Below are 21,036 nucleotides of genomic sequence, written 5' to 3' on the forward strand. Positions count from 1 at the left end.
ATTATTTAGCTGGGTTCAACAAAGAAAAAAAAAAAAAAAAAAAAAAAAAAGCCCCACCTCCTTGTCAATATTCACTAAGTGGGTAATAACGTAAGAGCAGTGAGTTAAGAGGTGAGAAAAAAACTATTAGTACTATCCTATACAAATAATTTCCAAATTACAAATCAAGACTTGTTGGATTTTATGGGTTACAAGTTGAAATGAAGGTGTCTGGAACTCAGAACAGATTGACCCTTAAAAAACAGGTTCTCAAATAGAAACAGAAGCCTATTTTTTCCACATTACTATCTGAAATACAATATAGTTCTATTTTAAAACTTAAGGAATATTATATTTCTTCTGACATATAAATAAAAATAATGAAATTAAAATTTTAAAACTAGTTAGCATTCCTTTTGATTTGGGTACTTAAGTAAAAATCTCTGCAGATTATCAAAAGTGATTTCTGTGTACATAAAAGGACTTTTAGAAGCTGATGTCACTGATTCTTTGCAATGCTTAACTAATTTAAAATTTCTAGCTTTGCTCTTTCTTGATCCTAAAATCATTGGGACTAGGATAAGGTTCACTTTTTTAGCTCCTAAATGGAATGAACAAAATAAAACTTATGGCAGGAAGAGAAAATCACATTGAGGAAAGAAGGACATGCTTAGAAAGAGAAATGAATACAAACTGTTCCCTGCCTTGCCCACCAGGCGACACTGCTGGAAAAAGAACTCAGTAGCTTGATAGCTGGGAATATGTGAAATAGATGTGAGAGTTAGAGAGATGAGGAAACAGTAATAAATTGCCAGGGGTTTGTACAGGACTACATGTCAGTTCTTTTCAATCCAGACAATGTCTGTATCTCCTTTGCTTCAATAAGAAAATTCTGGTTCAGAAACTGACATGGGGGAGGTAAAGAGGGGGAGGGAACCCAAACAAACCAAAACACTCTGCCCCTAGCTTTCCCTTTATTCCCTTAAGAAGAATGAAAGGAAAGCAACAACTAATGTTTCCAACAGAAATCAAATTACAATTTTTTCTCACATACGCATTTTATAATGTACAGATAAGAAAAGCAGATGATATAACACACTTGGGAAGAGAATGATTGTGTTTCATTATTCTTTATATGTTAATGTATTCTCTACCAAAGTTATTTTCAATAAAATAATTTTTATTTAAAGAAATAAAAATAATTTGCAAACTGAAAATCTTATACCTTAGAGAGTTTAACTATGTTTTATATTAATGGGCACTTAATTAATACATCATAAAGTATCGCAACAGCAAATGTTATGGAGAATGATGAATTTGCTCTAAACTAACATAGAACTACATACACCTTGAAAGAGTATCCTTCCATTAGGAAAATCACTATTTGAACTCTCTCAAAAACTGACATACTTATTCTTTCACATTTTCTAATTAGGAAATTATTTTAAAATACTAAAAATCCCAAAATTATACCTGTTGATATGGATATTCACTAATGTAAAGTTAACCTTTTAAAAATCAATGTCTTCCTCAAATTATATTTTAAAAATGAGTTGCAGATTTTGGTTACATAAAATACCTTATAGTCATAATGTTTGTCTTCTCAATAGGGTGGGAGAGGAGAAGACTAGAGAGAGAGAAAAAAACTTGGAACTCATTTTTTTTTAAATTGCATTAACAGAAACACTAAAAGAAAAATCCTAGTTGTAAGAATTCAGTTTCTTTGAACTGAATTCCTCAATAAGTTAGTTCTTCAATAAATAATCTTAAAATATATAATAAATTTTACTTCCTGTTACAAATGCCTTGATCCTTAAAGAAGAAAGTAAAAGATAGGAGAGAAAGATGTCACTGACACAGAATGTTCAATCTTTTTCAATGAATGCAATTAAACTTCTTGAGGAAAATAAGAAATGGGCCTGTGATAAGAATAGTAGAAGCAATATATTCATTGACTGATCATTTTGTTTTATACATATTTTAACACAAAAAATTAATTTCTATTTTTAAATGGAGTGAATTAAATGAAATGAGTGTTTTGAGTATGTGCCTATGCTAGACTGCAAACAACACAAAGGCAGATATAAATTATCTTCCCTAATTCTGTATTCCAAACAATGCTCAGCATATATACAAAAAGCATATGCTGCTTGTTGAATATGAAGAATTCTTGGCTGGCATTCTCATTAAATTTTGAATTCTCACAAGGTCCACTCTTGAGGCATCACCACAACTTCTACAGCCTCAAATTGAAGCTATTTGGAAAGTTTACAAAAGCATAATAGAATTTTGAAATTAATTATTATTTACTTTTTTAAAAATAAAAAATAAAAATAAAATAGACCTAACCTAAAATGGTAAAGACCATATCTGAGTTAAACTTACCTGAAACTGAGCCATTAGCGCCAATGGATTATTCTGACTGTTATCAAATGTTAAAACATCAAAAATGCCAGCACAATTTACTCGCAACCTTTAAGAATTAAAGAATTAGAGAAGAGACAGAAAAATTAATTTTTATTTATATATTATTGTACTTCTTGAGATTTCTATAATAAAAAAATTTTCCCCCCAATAATGGCAAATCTCATTACCAAAAGGATTTAAACAATATTTAGGTTACAATATGCCTCCTGAAACAACTATATGTTATAAAAGCTTAATTCCAATCTTTATGGAGCATATGAGTTAAGAATCCTACTATTCCTTTCTCCCTCCCAGTCTTCACCTGAATGCCAATTTATAAGGTTTTATAAAGAAATTTCTATATACTTTTTCTTTCTCTGTTTTTTCTTTTTGCTGAGGCATTTGGGGTTAAGTGACTTGCCCAGGGTCACACAGCCAAGAAGTGTTAAATGTCTGAGATCAGATTTGAACTCACATCCTCCTGACTTCTGGGCTGGTGCTCTATCCACTGTGCCAGTGCCACCTATCTGCCCCCTTGTATACTTTTTAGATGGTATCAAAAATTATTTTTGTTTTGCTGATTAAATCTTTCAAGCACACATCAAATAAAAGAAAGAATTAGAAAAAAAAAGAATTCAAAACCACAATACCTGAATAAGATATACGAAAGAGCAGAATTAAACTATCAACTACTAATTGTTTAAATATTATTAATCTCTCAAATATTGGTAACTAAGTAGAAAACAACATAACATGAATAGTGTGAGTACCTTGTTTTGCCAGTTATCAGAATCTTTGTTGGGTCCATCACACGACATGCCAGACCTGCTGTATGAATAGTCCTTAATGCAGAGCTGAGCTGGACAACATACGCCCAGATTAGAGATTCTGGCAATAACCCAGCATGCTGTCTTGGTAATGGCCCATCATGTTGACCTAAAAAGCAAAACAAAACAAAAATTTATATATGTGTACATTATGTCATAAAGTTTTATTTCAAACAAAAAATTTAAAAATATATCCCAAAATCAAAATCAGAAAAAAAAAAAAAAAAGGGCAGCGGGGGTGGCGGGGGGAGAGGGGAAGAGAGGGAATGGGAAGAGGAAGAAGACAATATACAGAATCTAACACAGCATTCTCCACAGTATAGGAACTTAAATTGTGAATAGAAATAAAAAAAAACAAAAACAAAAACAAAAACACAGAATATGAAAATTCCAAAACTACAATTTAAAAGGCATTAAGATACTTATATGCAATTTAAAAGCGATTTAAAACCTCCCAAATACTTGCCCACTATGGATATATTCAACAAATGAATGAGTGCCACTTTAAATAAGATGAAGAGTTCTCCCTATTTCACCTAACAATATTGTCAGTTATACTATATGATTTATCAATTCAGGGAATAGTATGCTATAGTTTTTGCAAATTAAGTGTTGAATTGAATACATTTTCAATTGTGATAGAAATCTGTCCACTTTATAAAGTCAATAATAAAAATAGATTCTTGATCAATGAAAAATCATTAGAAATAATGAACTATTTTAGTGAAAATATTCCTAAATGCTTAACCAGAATCACCAAAGAAATAAGAAGACAAGATAAGTAGGTGACAATAGCAAAGTAGCAAATGAAAGCAAAGGAGAGATAAAGAACAAGAGTTTACTGTGAGGAACTTCACATGATTGCCTGGGGACTTGGATCTAGGGAACAGACTTTGATTTTCTACAAGAATGAGCAATAAATTGTTCACATCTCATTACTGATGATTTTTTTTAAAAAGCTATGCCTGTAACAAAAGCACTAAGAAAGAAATGCTCATTATTCTACCAGGAACTTTAGGGTTTGACAAAAATTCAGGTGAATAGTATTGAACAAACATACAGAACAGAATGGAGCTGCTGAAAGCAAGAAGGAGAATAAATGATCCTTAATATTTGTGGGTTCTGGACAATATTCCATAATCTTTCCCTGACCAATTTTTTTAAAAAAAAGTTATTTAAGTGATTTTTTGATATCATAAAATGTTTTCAAAGCAGGAGTTTATTTATAGTTCAAAGTGCCTTTTTAATATTTGGAAGAAAATAAAAATATCCACAAATTTTAGAGTGGCAATTATCTTAAATGAAATGAAATTTGTGACAAATAATGCATACTGCTATTGTGACATAAAAAGTTATTCAAAACTTGCCGTGGCTATATGACACAATGATATGTATGTGTATGTGTGTGTGTGTGTGTATATATATATATATATATAGCAATTTTTAAAGGATGCAGCGCCCATGATGTGGACAGAAAATTTAGCTTTTAATTTCTTCTAAAGTAGTAACTTTTTTTCTACAACTTTAGAAATCGATTTCTCGATTTCTTAATTGTAAGAATGATTCTAATCACTCAATTTGTGACTCAGTCAAATTAGCAAGCATTTATTAAGCTCCAAGAACTGTTCCAAGTACTAGAAACACAAAGAAAATAAAAAACAGACACTGCTCGAGGGAGCTTACATTCTAATCAGGGAGACAAACATGCCAAAAACTCTTGGGGAAAACACTATTTGTGGGGACGAAAAAGGTTGGAAAGTCACTTGTAAAAGGGATTGTATGAGTTTAATTTGAAAGCAGTGAGGCATAGATAAGGAGGGACAACATTTCAGTTGCCAGTGTACTGTATGAGATAGGGAGATTCGTGAAGCACTACAAGAAGGCCAGTATTGGTGGTAAAATATATGAAGAAGAGTAAAGTTTAGTAAGATTGAAAGGATCAGATTATAAAGGGTTTTAAAAACCAAATTAAGCATTTTATATTTGATGGAATATGTAATAGGGAGCCACTGGACTTTATTGAAGGTGGGAGAGGGCAAATTATAGTACCAGACCTATAATCCCAAAGTAGCATTAAGAAAGAAAGGGGGATATAAAAAAAATATGTTACAAGGACAGGACAGAAAATAGGAACAGAATGTTTTGGAAGATGGAATGAGGAGATAGGAGTTGAGTTGAAAAAGCCAAAGATGAAATACCTGAGTTATAAGGTAGAGAGGATAGTAGTATTCTCAGCTGTAGGAAAGTTAGGAAAGAGGAGAGTTTTGAAGAAAAGTTAGGGACATGTTGAATTTAAGAAGTCTATAGGACATTCAAGTAGAGATGACCAACATGGCATATGGAGATTCTAGACTAGAAACCAGGAGAGGTTAGGGCTGGATAAATAGATCTGAAAATCATCTGCATAGAGATAATACATCCATGGGAGATGATAAGACCATCACTAAGTAAAATAGTATATATAGAACAAGCACCCAGGAGAGTCCCTGGGGAATACTCATGTTTACTGGTATGACTTGGATAAAGATTTCACAAAGGAGACTTGAGGGAAAGAGAAAGGGAGGAGTATAACGAGAAAAGAGCAATGTCTCTTTTCTGGTTATATTCCAAGAAGAGTATTTTCCAAGAAAGAGTTTCAAGAAGAAGATGGACAGTGTCAAAAGCTACTAAGAAACAAAAAAGTTGAACACTCAGAAAAGAACATTAGTTTTGGAATTAAGAAATCAATAATATCTTCTTGAAAGCAGTTTCAGTTGAATGATGAGGCTTGAAGCTAAGACTGCTTAGAGTTTCAAGGTCAGTAAAAGAGGAGATACATAGCCATCTATTATAGAGAGCTTTTCTTAAGCAACTTAGCCATGAAAAGTGAGGTGGGATAAGGAATGGTAGCCAGGGGAAATGGCTGGATCAAGTGAGGTTTTTTTTAAAAGTTGAGAGAGACATAAATCTGTTTTTCAAGCAGCAGAGAAGCAATAAAGACTGGGGAAGAAGTAGAATATTAGAGGTAGATGGTGCTGAAGACCATAGATAGAATGGGTTGGAGTAGGCACATAGGGGGATCTGCCTTAGCAAAGAAGGGCCACCTTTTCATTTGAGTTAGTGAAGTAGGAAATAATGAAAGAAGACATCTGAGTGACATAAAATGAGGAAGAGAGGAAAAAAAAGTGGCTCTTGATAAGTGATCTCAATTCTTTCAGTGATGAAGCAAAGTTCTCAGATGAGAAGGTAGGAGAATGGGACAATTTGGTAGGGATGAAAAATTCTGGAATACCTGACATCGTGAATGAAACAAGAGATTCAATTAAGGAAGGGTAAAAGTATCTTCTGGCAGTAATGGCCCAGTTGAGATTGTATAAAGTAACTTTGTACTTGGCCTATTCAGCAAGATTTTGTGATTTTTCCCAGCTCTGTTCAGCAGCACAGATTTGAAAGGAAATAAATGGTATGGTAAGGGTAATCAAGGAATTGGTCCTTGGCAAAGCAAGATCATATATTGAGATAAGGGAATTGAATGTACATGATACTGTAAAGCTGAACTGGTTCACCAAGAGGGCAGGACAAGAAAAGAAGGGAAGAGAATGAAGCCAGCATAAGTGTAATGGCTTTAGGAAGAGCTGAAAGTCACTATTAAAAAAGAGCAGCAGGGCAGGGAGCTGTAAGACAGACAGAAAGAATAATAAAAGAATATTATCAGATATAAAAATTTCAACATTCATGAGCAAGGAAATAAAAAACAAGTAGGATTTAAACTATAATCATCTCTGTGTATAGTTGAGGAAGAAGTGGAGAAGTCATCACAAGGAAGCTAATATACCATTAAATGCTTTCTTTTTTTTTTTCAAATTAAAGAACTAGAATTTCTCCTGCTTCTTGTTAGGGTTCAAGAGATTTCCCAAGAATAAAAGCTAATTAGAAAACTAAGAATAATGAAAATCGTATTAGCTATTGTCAAGAATAAACTCTGCCTGTCAGTGAATGAGCTCTTATGAAGTCATAATTTAGAAACAGATAAAATTCACATCTGATCTTTTCTCTGTAAAGTATACATTATACCATTCCTACAAAAGAGATAATGAATTGCCTTCTAAGAAAACAATTCTCATTGTCTCTGAGGATAGCTTCTAATCATCCTAAAAGTAGTAGAGTATGTCATCAAGAAAAATGACCACTGACCTGACAGTTCCTCAATACATATATACCATTTCATTCATGAAGAAGGTAATAATTTCTTTTAATGTTTCAAGCTTTTAGTTGTCAAGGGAGTAAAATCTCAAAGGAACTCAAGGAAATTAATGGTTAATAATAGTGAATTTAAAAATTTAACCAAGATTTTATGTACATTCTACATTGTGGATTATTATCCAAAAGTTTGTTGTATCTAGATTTAGTACAAAAAGGACTCTGCTAAAAGGCTATGATTTGGAGTAACAGCATTAGAAACTTCATTGCCTTGCAATTGAACATACAAAGTATTTTATTCAATTTGATAATACTTCAACATGTTTTCAGTTTAAATATTAAGAAAAAAATTGCTATTATTAAATCAGTATTGTAATCAGAAAAATTGACATATTTATGATAAATATGAATATTTTACTCCTCGGAAATGTTATATTTATTATATTTAATATTCTTAACATACCAAAAACAGTAAATACAGAAGCTCCAGAAGAAATCTATAAATTAAAGAAGTTAACAGTCATTTCACAGGTGTTCATTACTAAAATAACCCAAGTTCTTACAACTATATTCATCTCTCAAGGAAAAGCTGTACCTATACCACATCCCTTTCAACAAAATTCTATGTACTTGCAAATGACATAGCAAAATGGAAAACTATACAACTGACCACACTTCGTGACCAAGAATTTTATGAGAAACAGCCATGTAACCACAAATTTCTTGTTTTAACTGTCAGAAATCAGAGAATAAAATAAGCAAAGAAAGATTTTAAAAGTTCTTTGGTTTTGTGTTGTTGTTTCCCTGAGTAGATAGTTCTGCAATCTGAATGTAGTCTTCATAAGACCACAACTTTCAAAACATCTGCTAGATCATGAATTCAGACTTTATAAAACTAGAACAGTGGAACAGAGCTCATCAAAGATCTGTTAAAGGAGCAAAAAAAAGCTCAAATCTTTCACTAGCCAAAAAATCAGAAAATAAGATAGCCAGAATAAGAAACTCAGAGACTCAATAGGAAGAACATCTATTATGTAAAAGTACTTTTTATTTTTCTTATTATGCATCTGTAGTCACTCACTCCCACTACTAAAAGAAATGCTCACTTTTAGAACAGTATTTTCGCAGACCTTGATCTAAACAGACCTACCATCTTCCTACCAGAAAGTTGACACAAATGAAGAACTCTCTGTAGAATAAATACCTTTCCTGAGAACCTCAACTGACATCAATTCTGCATCTCCTACCTGTAATGAAATAAAAAAATTCTCTTCACAGGAAAAATAAAACTATTTCTCTCAAATTTTATGTCAACATGAGATTAAAATGGGGTAGCAAAATGGTGCAGGTAGTCTGCCGGGCCTGAAGTCAGGAAAACCCGAGTTCAAATCCAGCCTCAAACACTAACTATATGACTCTGGGCAAGTCATTTAACCTTCTTTGTTTCAATTCCTCATCTATAAAATGATCTGGAGAAAGAAATGGCAACCACACAATATTTTTGCCAAGAAAACCCCAAAAGGGGTCACAAAGAATTGGAAACAACTTTTTAAAAATACTAAAACAAGAAGAAATTAAAATGTGACTTTATTTCTCCACTTTTTTTTTAATGAACAACTAGCTCAAAGGAACAAAAAAGAAATGGGTCTCTGTTTAAATTCCATTTTTCTTGAAGACCCTTTACAATATTTATTTTGAAGCATGACTATCTATACAACTAATTTTCATATTCAAAAAATATTTAATATACTCTCACCCTCTTTGATTCTTAAAAACTTGGGGGTTTATTGCCCCTGCTCTTCATTAATTCTTTAAGCCCACAAATATAAGTCATAGAAAATTAAGATAATATGTTATCTAACCCTATTTCTTTAAGCTATTCTTTATTAAAATGAAATAGGATCCATTAGCTGAAAGATTAAGGGTTGAATTTATCCACATCTAATAACCAAACATAACACCTCTTCCAGGGAGCATTAAGTAGTTTTTAAAATACCATTCGCTTATCATTTTCTTACCCCACTTTCTCTTTGTGAAATAGGCATCAGCACCTGGGTCATTAAAGTGTCTGCTCATCATAGTTTCTCCTCCAGCATGGAAATCATATGCAAACACAAGGGCTTAAAATAAAACACAAACAGGCAATTTGTTACTTAAATTTGGTTTCATTTGCCAATGAACCCACTAATAGAAATGTAATTACAAGTTACTCACAATGCTCTCCAAATGCCTTAGTGGTAAATACTTCACGCAATGTTACAATATTTGAGTGTTGAATTTTTTTCCACATGTCAACCAATACCATACATTTTGTATTAACAAGTCGAAAACCTATCAAAATAAAAACAAATTATATTTATCTTTTATACTTACCAGATAGTGGAATTTTCATATCACAAGTCTAACAAAAGTGTCTTGACTTATAAATTGAAAAATAAATTGTATGAATTGTTTAAGTCATCTTAGGTACAATAATATTTCAGCAAAGATAAATGATCTTGCTTACCATGTATTCTCCGAAGGCAGTATGGCAGATCATCTTTGCTGTTTACAGCTTTGTAGCATGATGTGATATACCCAAAGTTACTTGATTTCTGTATACGGTTGGGTGGTGGCAGTGGTTCTAAAGGGAAAAGGCTATGGTAGCTGTCGACTTCTGCAGGAACTGCTACAGCAATTTATAGGAAATAACTTTAGACTCTCAATACTTGGAAAGTTATTCAATAGTATTAAAGAAAACAAGAAAGTTACTGAAAAATCAATGAAGTATCTGAATATACTTTTATATTAAAACTCACAGAAAATATTCAGAAATGGCTCTCTAAATCAAATTCCCATTTTTGTCTTTTAGCATTCTGGAACCCATATCATAAAATTAACAAAAACAGTAAATCCCATGTTTTAAGTTAGCATGAATCTCTCATCTTAGTTAGACTATAATTCAAGTAAGTTAGAAAGAAAAAAGAAATATCAGAATATTCTCAATTTTGCTTTTGAGAAAATAACAGCAAAATTTGAAGAGACAATATTGCATTTTTTTATATACATTTATATATTTTATGGAAAAAAAAAAAAAACCCAAACAACAACAACAAAAACACCTTACATACACTTAAAGAAGGAGGCAGAATATGCCCAGACTATCTCTTTCAACTAAGTCCTGACTTATCGTTCAAATGTGATTTCCTCAGTATAGGAAACAACCACTACAACTGCAGATTGGCAACCTGTCCTTGATTTCTAAGAAAGTTATCCGAAGCACTGAGAGGTTAAGTCAGTTGCATTTCATTATATAAATAACTGAAGCAGGACTTAAACCCTCTTTTTTCTAAATTCTCAGGCAATGCTCTATCAAGTATACCACAGAACTTCATAATCAAAGTGCACTGAAACTATTTTAAAAAGTAGTCACAAAATTAAATTTATAAAAAATTTTTGACTCTTACATGTAACCATGCTTTAAATAAGTAGATATTTAGATGGCACAGGGTAGAGAGGGCTGGACTAAGAATCAGAAAGACCTGAGTTTAATTCAAGCCTCAAATACTCACTAATTTTGTGATGCATCAGTTTCTCCATCTTTAAAAAGGGAACCTTATTAGTACCAGCCTCAAGGTTATTTTGTAAAAAAAACAAACAAACAAACAAAAAAAAACTATCTATCTATCTATATCTATCAAGTATTCAACAAACTTTTAAGCGCTAAGTAAATCCTAGTTACTATTAAATGGAATACAATCCTATCAGAAGTATAGAAGATGTATGCAAAGTGGTCTCATCTACCATACATAATTGTCAATGTCCAGTCTAAGAAATTTTCAATTTTCCAATTCGAGCAACTAGAAAACAAAAAAGTATATTTCCTCAGTACAATACAACCAATCATCTCCACCATCATTTGATGAGTGGGTAATCATCTTAGTTTGAGACTGAAATCTTTATTTGGAGGATCATCTTTAAAATAACTGAATAAACAAATTTTAAATGTATTTATTCAGTAAAATTAAGTATGGAATTATTTGAGATAGTTACATATTAACTTCCACATAAAGTATATAAAATGATTCTAAATAGTCAACAACGAAAGAAATCAGGATAATGCAGTTTCTATAACCATTCATTTCTGAAGAGCTAACACACAAGAATGTCTTCTAAAATCAGATTATTCTTACATGACCTGTAGCTGTCCAACTTTTGCCTACAGACTTGTAGGGAGTAACAAACTATCAACTTCTGGGCAGCAAATTCTAACTAATGAATTTTTTTCCCCCCTGACATTCAAACTAGATCTCTCTTTCCAGCTTCCATGCATCTTCCCTGCTCTTTTTAGGTGCTCGAGAACTCATCAATATCCTTCTTAAAATATCACACCCATAAATGAATGTATCAGGTGGACTCGATGAGAAAGGCAAGGTAAAGTGAGGCTAATACAATCCCTTATTCCCAAACTCTGACTTTTTGGATTCAATATAAAATCTGGTTAACTTCTTTTACTGTCATATAACATTATTGACTCAAGGTGAGCACTTTGCCCACTGAACCCCGCAGATCTCTGGCAAACAAGCTTTTGTTTAACTATATAACCCAAATATGACTCATCTATAGACAAAATGTATTTTAAAACAAAAAATAAGAAAAAGCAAAATACTAAATCAAATCATTTAAACTGGTTTAACACTATATAAAATTGTAATCATATTACACAAGCAATCATAAGCATATAATGCAATTATAGTAAACATAACACATAAAGAAAGGCAGTGTGATATAGTAAAGGGCTGGCACTGGAGTAAAAAAGAATTGAGTTTAAATCCTATCTCGGACATATAGTAGGTAAATAACTCTGGGCAAATATTTTAACCCAAGAACCCTAACAAATTTCCAACTCCTCTTTCCTCTCCCCCCCCCCCAAAATGCCCCCAACAACTTATTAAAGGTATTTTCAATATGGATTAGTGGGAGAGATCCTCAAACAATTTAGTCACAAGGGTACACTCAAAAGAAAAAAAAATACTGTCTCACATGCTCTCTCTCTCAAGTTAATTTGCTTTTTACCTGGAATATCTGCTTGATCAATTTGAGCCATTGTTATTAAATGCCTGTTGATCAGCTCCTAAGGGAAAAAACATAGGAACTGTTACAACATAGATCATGACTACTGAAACTTCATTTTCCTATCTCAAAATAAACAGATATTCAATTGCCCAATTACATACATTGTCCAATATAATACCCACAAAATATAACATTTCTGAAGGGGTAAAGAATTCTGTAACTGGGTAGGCCTGCATTTAGACTGAGTAGACTTATGAGTCCCATAACCTATTATTTCTTTTTTTGATTCTGTATAGTTAAAATCTAACTTGAAATTAATTCAGTCCTACAAAACACTACATATGTAATCCCAGAAACAAAACAGTTCATTTTAACATTTACAGCTTTGTAGATTAACATGAGATAGATAAAACCACGTTTTCTCTTTATGATTGAGTGTTTAAAGTGTTCCTATAAGGAAATAGCCTTTAGAAAAGTTCTAAACAGCAGTTATCAACTTCTGTACTGTAGATTTTCTTAACAGAATCATTTATAAAGATAATAGGATTTAACTCCAGGAATGGCCTCAAATATTACAAGCCAATCATATTATTTTTATAGGGGCTCAGTGAAGGTGAGTGATTTTCTCAGTTACAAAATCTAGTGGAAAATAGAATACTAGTCCTCTTGACTTGTTCAACAGAATCCTTTTATGCATATATGAGATAGAAAGCCCACCACATTTTCTTTATTTGTGAAATGGACTAACTGGCTTCTGAGCTCCTTTAATTTCAATTCTGAAACTATACAATAAAACATATTCTCATAGAAGTTGAGTGTAAATCAAAGTTTAAGTATGATATCTTTATATAAATACTGATTTCAAAAAAAGTTATATTAATACACTTGTAACGACATTTAATTTTTGTTTGTAAGTTCTGTAAATTGATAGGTTCAGTTAATACTAAATATAAACATTATGTGTATAAGTATTAGTCAAAAATTACTTACTCTTCATCTACCCAAAGTAGCAGCAAGATTAATTAGGCCTGTCTACATTTGAATTATTTAATTGACAGTCTATAAATACTTTCAACCTGTCATCTTTAAGAGGTTATACATTTAAATAATGTTTTATACTGAAAATCAAAAACATCTTTATTTTCCTCTATCAATAAATTTCCTTAATCATAAAGGAAGGTCCTAAATAGTACAAATAATGAATTCCCTAAAGTCACATTATTCAAATTAGCATTGCATATTGGGCCAGAATTATTTACCATAGTTTATACAATCATACCTTAGAATAGTGAGAGTTAGAGTACAAGGTACCATTTCAAGGGATTCATTATACATGGAGTGAGCAAATTTCATATGCATACCAAGTAAAAATGTTTATTTTTGTTTAGTTTAATGTATATCTTACTGCCATATTGATACTGATAACACTTGAGACTACTTCAATACTGCTAAAATATCACATTATTTCTTAGAACTGATTCTTTCTTCCCCAAATTCTAATAGTTATTTTATGAATTTCTATTCTCAACTACAAAAGCATACCTGCCGGAGTTCATCAGCCATGAAGAAGGAAGGTGCATTTGCTTTTGGTTGCATATATGCAACATGAGGTGCAGTTGGAGGGTAAATATGATAGTTTGGAAATACCTAAGAGGTGAAAAAAATAACGAAGATTTTTAAAAAAATATATCACAATTCTGATAAATGTGTAATCTTTAGATAAAAAAAAGTTTAAGTTAGCATTAAATATTGAATCAATTTATTTTAATCACATATATCATTGTAAAGTATTAAAATAAGTAATGTGAAACAATTTGTACATTTACAGATACAGAGTAGGATTTTAGTTTTGGTGAAAAAAACATGAGCCATATGGAAAAGAAATACTTATGAAATTTTGGCAGATTTTTTAGTGATTATGAAAAAAAAACCGAGAAAATAGATGCTAAAGAAAGCTTAGAGAAACTTCCATGTACAAATTTAATACTGCTCTGGCTATCAAACCAGAATCCAAAGCTATCCCATTGCTAACAAGCTTTTTGAGGGTCAAAGATCATAGTGCCAATGTACTTTAAAATCCAAGTGAACAGAAGTTTGTAACAAAGTACTTTACTCCCATTTTAAGAAACACCTAAGAAACTATTCTCTTCTTTTCTTTTTTTGCCTTTTCTTCCCTCTCCTCTATCTACTCTCACTTTGACTGATCCCATTTCATCTGGGAATGAAGTGTAAACAAAAATATACAAATAGTATATTTTATATAAATATTACTTTTTACAGAGTAAATATTTGTTCTAAGAACTGAGCTGAATGTTTTTAACTACTCTTTTTTTATATAACAATAAATTACATGTTGAATTCTTTTTCCACAGACCCCTATTGTCAGTGGATCACAAAAGGAAAAAAATTCCCCACCAATCCCTTACCATAACTGCAAGTTCCTCCCCCCGCCCCAATCATTTATTATATTAACTGACATTTTTTTCTTGTTTTAGTTTCCTCATCTCTAAGTGTAATGCCTTTGGTCATAACATAACACAGCAATAAAATATGAGTATTAGGCTGCTTTGAAAAGCTGAGACACAAATGAGCTATTTTTAAGCTCTAAAAGTAGCTAACAATTTGGAAAAGGAAGAAAATTTACATAGATACTCTATTAAAGAACTCAAATAAAAATATAAAGGAAATATCCTTATCCCATTAAACACATACCACTTTCCTTAAAATTGGAAATGTTTATTTTGAAATTAAGTTGGCTTTTTCCCCTCTAAAGATAAATAATGTGGCCACATTTACATTTTAAAATTAACTAAAGGTTTTTTTTTTTTTAACTAAGATCCTGAGTCATTAAAATTTTAATGAAGAAATTAATGTATTTATTTTTTTCAAGAAACAAAACAAACAAAAGGAATTACTCTGGGTAATATTAAGGGCATGGCTCTTAAAAAAGGAAAGAAAATATGAAATACTATTTGAAAGGATGCTCCAATGAAAACCCCATGAATTTGTGTTTGATTATCTATTCCATGATCACTTTAGGGGAAAAAATGTCTTTAAAAACAAACAAATTTAATGCAGTATTAAAAGGTTATTAAAGATAGTTACAAGTTGTGAATTGGTCATTTTTCTGAGACACAATTATGACCAATATATTTTCAGATAAACACCTTGAATTTTATTATCTCTACAGTTTACAAAAGCAGGTCTAGAAAACCATAATATTTGCTTATATACCAATAGCAGCTTATTACTGAAATGGAGAATGTGGTTTAATCAGCTGCAACTTCTATATTAACACCTAACAAACTGGGACAAAGAGGGGGAGATAAAATATTTTTAAGCAGATTAGTGGCAGAGTCTATTTGGCATAGACCAAGGCACCCTGACATATCTTACATCTCTGATAGACTGTTCAGTTGTCCCATGTCTCTTGGTCTTTGTTATTTATCATAAATTTAAGCCATGTATGACTTGTGATGCCTTTCTCTCTCTTCTGAGCTGTGGTTCACCCAGGAGATATCCTATCCAATCATAACTTCATTCTACTGGCCATTATAGCTGATAAGAAAATGATTAATGCATTCATTTTCCAGCTGTCCCCTCAGTTAACAGGTACATGTAAGTTTCTAACATGATTTTCTTAGATTTATTGCTTCTATTTGAAAGCCTAACCATAAGGCTAACAGGAACTCATTTTTATAATCACTGTGAAGAGATGTTTTTATAAGAAGGAAATAAACTGAAATTGTAATAGGCAAGAAGTGCAATTTGGTACACCAATTTATCCAAAATTAAAGGAATCTGAAGAAAGTAATGGGGGGAAAAGGATGAAAAGAGGAATTGTGAGAGATTTAAACTAAAATAGAAAATCAAAACTCTCTTTAAGAGAGTGAAATTAGGAGGAGAGGGAGGCAAGAGAAGTTAATGCTTTTAAAAACTAACCATCATTCACTTCATTTATATTTGAAGTGGTAAAAATGAAAACTTTTATTTTAAAGGGCAATTTAGGTTGAAATGTTTTAATAGTATTGATTTCTTCTCCAAAATACACATACCATTCCAGTCAAAGGTGCTGGAGTTGTGTCAGTATAGAAGTATGTTGTTCCACCTACAGTTTCCTTCTGGATAACCTGGCCAGTAGATGAAGTCTGAGAAACAGGATTATTAAGAGGTGTAGAGGCACTAGAAGGCACCAAGTAATTTGCTGGGTTTGGAGTATGACTTCTTCTTCTAGGTGCAGGAGATGTGTGTGGAGTTATTTTAGGGGAATGAAGAGGCGAGGATCCAGCAGAGAGTGACATTCCTGAAGAAAATGTAAAATATTTTCTTAACTAAATCATCTGTTTTTCATAAAATAGATTAATAACCATTAATTTATGAAAAACTCATTTTAGTCATTCTAAATCCTACTCAACAAAAGGTAATAATAAAGCATAATTTTGAAGAATTTTTTGAAGAGAATATGTTCAAAGTTTCCCTGAACATGCAGTAATTATTATCAAAGACATTAGAAAGCACACAACACAAATTTCTTCTACATCAAAATTTATATAAAATATATCAACGTTATAAGAATCAATAATTTCTCAAAAGAATTTTAAAATTCTACTGTTAATGGCAAGATTCTGTTTAACAATTATCATTTTCATTTTTAATGTAGCTATACATATCACAATCCCAAAATATATTCTAAAATATTAACAACTGTCAAAGGTAAATATACCTATTTTCAACTCAATGTAGTTAATTACACTTTTTTAGGCACCAGGCTTAATCTGTTTACTCTAAGAGTGAGAGACTGAATTGATTATTGAAATAATTGAAATGATTAAGCACATGATTTTTTAAAAGTCAAATACCTAGGAGCAGCTAGGTGGCATAGTAAATAGAACACCAGCTTTAAGTCAGAAGGACCTGAGTTCAAATTTGACCTCAATCTCTTAATACTAACTAGCTGTGTGACCCTAGGCAAGTCCCTTAATCCCAACTGCCTCAGCAAAAATAATTAATTAAAATAATAGTAATAAAACTTTAAAAAAAAATGAATGTCAAATACCTTTTTATACAATCAAGAAAAAAAGAATGAAAATTAGCTGTTAAGTAGAAAAAAATTAAAAATTTTATTGAAATTATGGCCTGGACATTCATTTAACAATGATCACCTGGGAAATAAAATAAGCCACATCTACCTACATCTACAGAATCTAAGCTCCCTAAAGGTAGGGACTTTCATTATTTTCTTTCTATTCCTAGGACCCAGCAGACATTTAATAAAATGACTGTCGACCGACTGAAACACAGTAGATGAAATAATAAACTATGAAAAAAGTGACATTGTCTTTGCTCTCCAGGAACAAGTGCTATTAGTACACTAAAGTCTTTTAAGGGCATGATGCCAACCAATAATGTGCTATGTAAATGCTAGGCAAACTCAATTTGAATTAATGAAGAATTTCAATAGTGGGAAATATAGTTAACTGAATATATTATTTATAAAAATAGTGAGAATATCTTTTATCTGAGAACAGACTGTTGGGATAGAAAACTTACAAGGCTACAGTCGAGTTTGTCAAGCAGTAAGAATTTTTGGAATATCAACAGATGTGTCAACATTCATAAAAGTCAAATTACTTTTTGGTAAAAGAAGTATTCTCAAAATCTTGTCAAACTATAAGGCCAGTCATAATTATTTCTCAGTACTATGACAACACAAATGTGGTATCAAGAAAAGTAGGTACAACACAAAATAAGGAAAAAAATTTGAAAATCTTCCCTCTTCTATTATGACATGTTTTATCACCAACTATACCCAGAGATCATATATTTTAAAACACCATCATATGGAATTTGTGGTTTACAACTGTTTCACAATTTCAGCAAAGCAGAATGACATTCCTGAAGAAAATGTAAAACACATCCTTACCTAAATCACCTGTTTTTCATAAAATAGATTAACATAATAGATGAAAAACTAATTTTAATCATTCTAAATTCTTTTCAATAAAAGGTAATAAAGTATAATTTTAAAGAATTTTACAAAGAGAATATTTTGACATTCCCTTTAAAATGCAATTATTTTTAAAAATTGGATAACACACTATAAAAGAAATCTTTCCCACATGCTAATCACCCCTTAAAACAAAGGTGTACAGATAAAACAGACTTTATATTGATGCCATAGCATGTCAAAAGTGAAGAGAAAGGAGGGAGCTGCTATTACCAAAGCAAAAAATTTTGAGGAAGTAGTGCTTCTTAATTTTTTCCATTCACCCCCAAATACTGAATCAATGCCATTACATACAAAAAGGGTGGCAACAGCATGTAACAATATATGTAGTAACAGAATATAAAAATATTAACTTCATATGAAACTCAATATAATGAGAAGAGAATTTAAAAATCAAAAGACCAACAGTGATAACAACATGTAAAAATATTAAATTCATATGAAAAATAATATATAATGAGAAAAGGACTTAAGAGTCAAAAGACCAAGAGGTAAAGTTATGTTCACTTTAGATATAACATATTACAAACCTTTTTCTTTTTTCTTTTATTGTGAAGCAAAAAAATAATAGTACCATCTTTATACAATGCTTTACAACAATGTTGTATATTAATTAGAGAATTAATTAATTAGAAAAGATGAGTAATTTACTCAATCACATAAAAAGTAAATATTAAAGCCAATTGGCCTTCTGAATTCATTAAGATCTCTGTCTACCATGTAACAGCATCTACCAAGGAGATGTACTTGGGAAAAATTACTAGGGTTTTGCAATATATATGGAAATACAGGTAAGAGGAAACACAGCCACATAGTTGAAAACTATATAAACTGGCAAAGATGAAAAAAAGATAGGAACAGTCAATGTTGGAGAGGTTGCTGAAGTAAAGTTAACACTACTGCATTTTTGGTAGAGTTGTAAATTAGTATAATCATTCCGAAAAGCAATTTGGTAATATGCTTTGTTACCTTTTAATTGGAATATTATAATAGTCCCCTTATTCTTACAACATACTGTAAAAGATAAAATGCAAATTAACTGGCTAAAATGTCCATATATCCAAGGATTACAATATTAGGCATATATCCCTAAGGAGGCATATATCCCTGACCAAGGCAAGGGGGGAAAAAAGGCCCCAAATATACCAAAATATTTATAATAGCACTTTTCTATGATAGCAGAGAACTGGAAACACATTGATTATAATGGAATATCGTGGTATCAAAAAATTTAACTATATGCTGAAAACAGAAAAACATAGAAAGACCTGTATGAACTAATACAAAGTGAGGCTAAGTAGAGCCAGAAGAATAGCCTACACAAATGAAAGTGAAATATTATGGGAAAAAATTTTACAGAGAACAAGTCTACCTAGAAGAGTTATGAGAAGACCCACCAATTCTTTGCAGAGATGGAAGGTATGAAGTCATGGGTATATAATGCATATAATAAATGCTGAATTTTTTTCTTCTTTTTTCTAAAAAAAAAAAATCCTTCTCATAAGTAATGGTGAAGAAGAGATATAGAGGAAAATTTAGACAATGTAAAAAGAAAGATAATAAAACTCGTTTTATTTCGTTTTGTTTTAAAGAAAACAGGGACAACCCATTCCAAAGGTACTAGATTTGGAATCAGAGGACCTGGGTTGAAGCCTTACTTTGATTTTTGATCTTGGGTAAACCACACTGCTTCTCTGGGCCTCAGTTTCTTCATCTATTATATAATAAAACTGGGGTGGATGACTATAAGGTCCCTTCTACCTTTAAATCTATGACTCTATGATCTGTGTGAAAATCCTTTAAAAACGCACCAACTTCACAATCAGAAGGGGTCTTGGGTCTTTTTTCTATCACAAATACCTTTGGTGACCTGGGGAAACCCAGGCTTAAAAGGAAACCTTTTATAATGAAATTCAGAGTATTCCAAAACCAAATAAATTGTTGGGCCCCAGAATAAGGACTCCTGACTGAGAGGAAGAAAATCATTAGAGTAGTTGGGGAGAGAGAAGAGGAGGAAGAAAAGTAAAAAGCTCAGAACAATATTTTAGGAGTGAACAGCAGTTGTCTTGTGTTTATGTTAGCATATACCCAAAAAACTAAACGGCAAGTATGAGGTCTGACAATGATTTGCCTAAGTTGTCAATTCAATGTTGAAGTAAGCCTGAGTAGAATTGACTTGTTAAGGATTTTGAAAGTCAGGCCTCAGTCTCCACCTATTCCTGCTTGTACTTCTTCCTAACAGCCAGGGATGTAGAATCAGAATCTTTGATTGAATTTCCTTTAACCTTGGGGAGATAATACATTCAACCCTCGTAGAGAGCCTCATCAAAAGTGTTTCTTCCCTCTAATTTCAACCAGGCCTCAAGGAATCTACCAATCTCTGATCATCACACTGACCCAACAATAAATCATTTGTTCTACCAACTCATTATAGAGTTACAGCTATTTCATAAAACTTGTCTTTGATTTGCATTGTTTAAAGGGTTTATTTATTGTCAAATCCATTAATAATTGCTTTCTTATAGGACAAATTTTTTTTCTTTCATTACCTAGTAAGTATTTTGAATTCTTTTCCTTGGTAAA

The 21,036-nt window shown here is 31.6% G+C and overlaps 1 protein-coding gene across 1 annotated transcript in view; it reads right to left on the reverse strand.

Annotated features, from left to right (window-relative positions):
- PAN3 (poly(A) specific ribonuclease subunit PAN3) overlaps positions 1-21,036 on the reverse strand; it is a 128,622-nt gene that overhangs the window by 16,574 nt on the left and 91,012 nt on the right. Inside the window, 8 exon segments of the mRNA XM_031961360.1 lie at positions 2,365-2,452; positions 3,156-3,321; positions 9,410-9,511; positions 9,606-9,722; positions 9,898-10,059; positions 12,447-12,504; positions 13,989-14,093; positions 16,502-16,749. Of these exon segments, the coding sequence (XP_031817220.1) occupies positions 2,365-2,452; positions 3,156-3,321; positions 9,410-9,511; positions 9,606-9,722; positions 9,898-10,059; positions 12,447-12,504; positions 13,989-14,093; positions 16,502-16,749 (1,046 nt within the window).

This window comes from Sarcophilus harrisii, chromosome 3, assembly GCF_902635505.1.
Source record: "Sarcophilus harrisii chromosome 3, mSarHar1.11, whole genome shotgun sequence".
Taxonomy (NCBI): domain Eukaryota; kingdom Metazoa; phylum Chordata; class Mammalia; order Dasyuromorphia; family Dasyuridae; genus Sarcophilus; species Sarcophilus harrisii.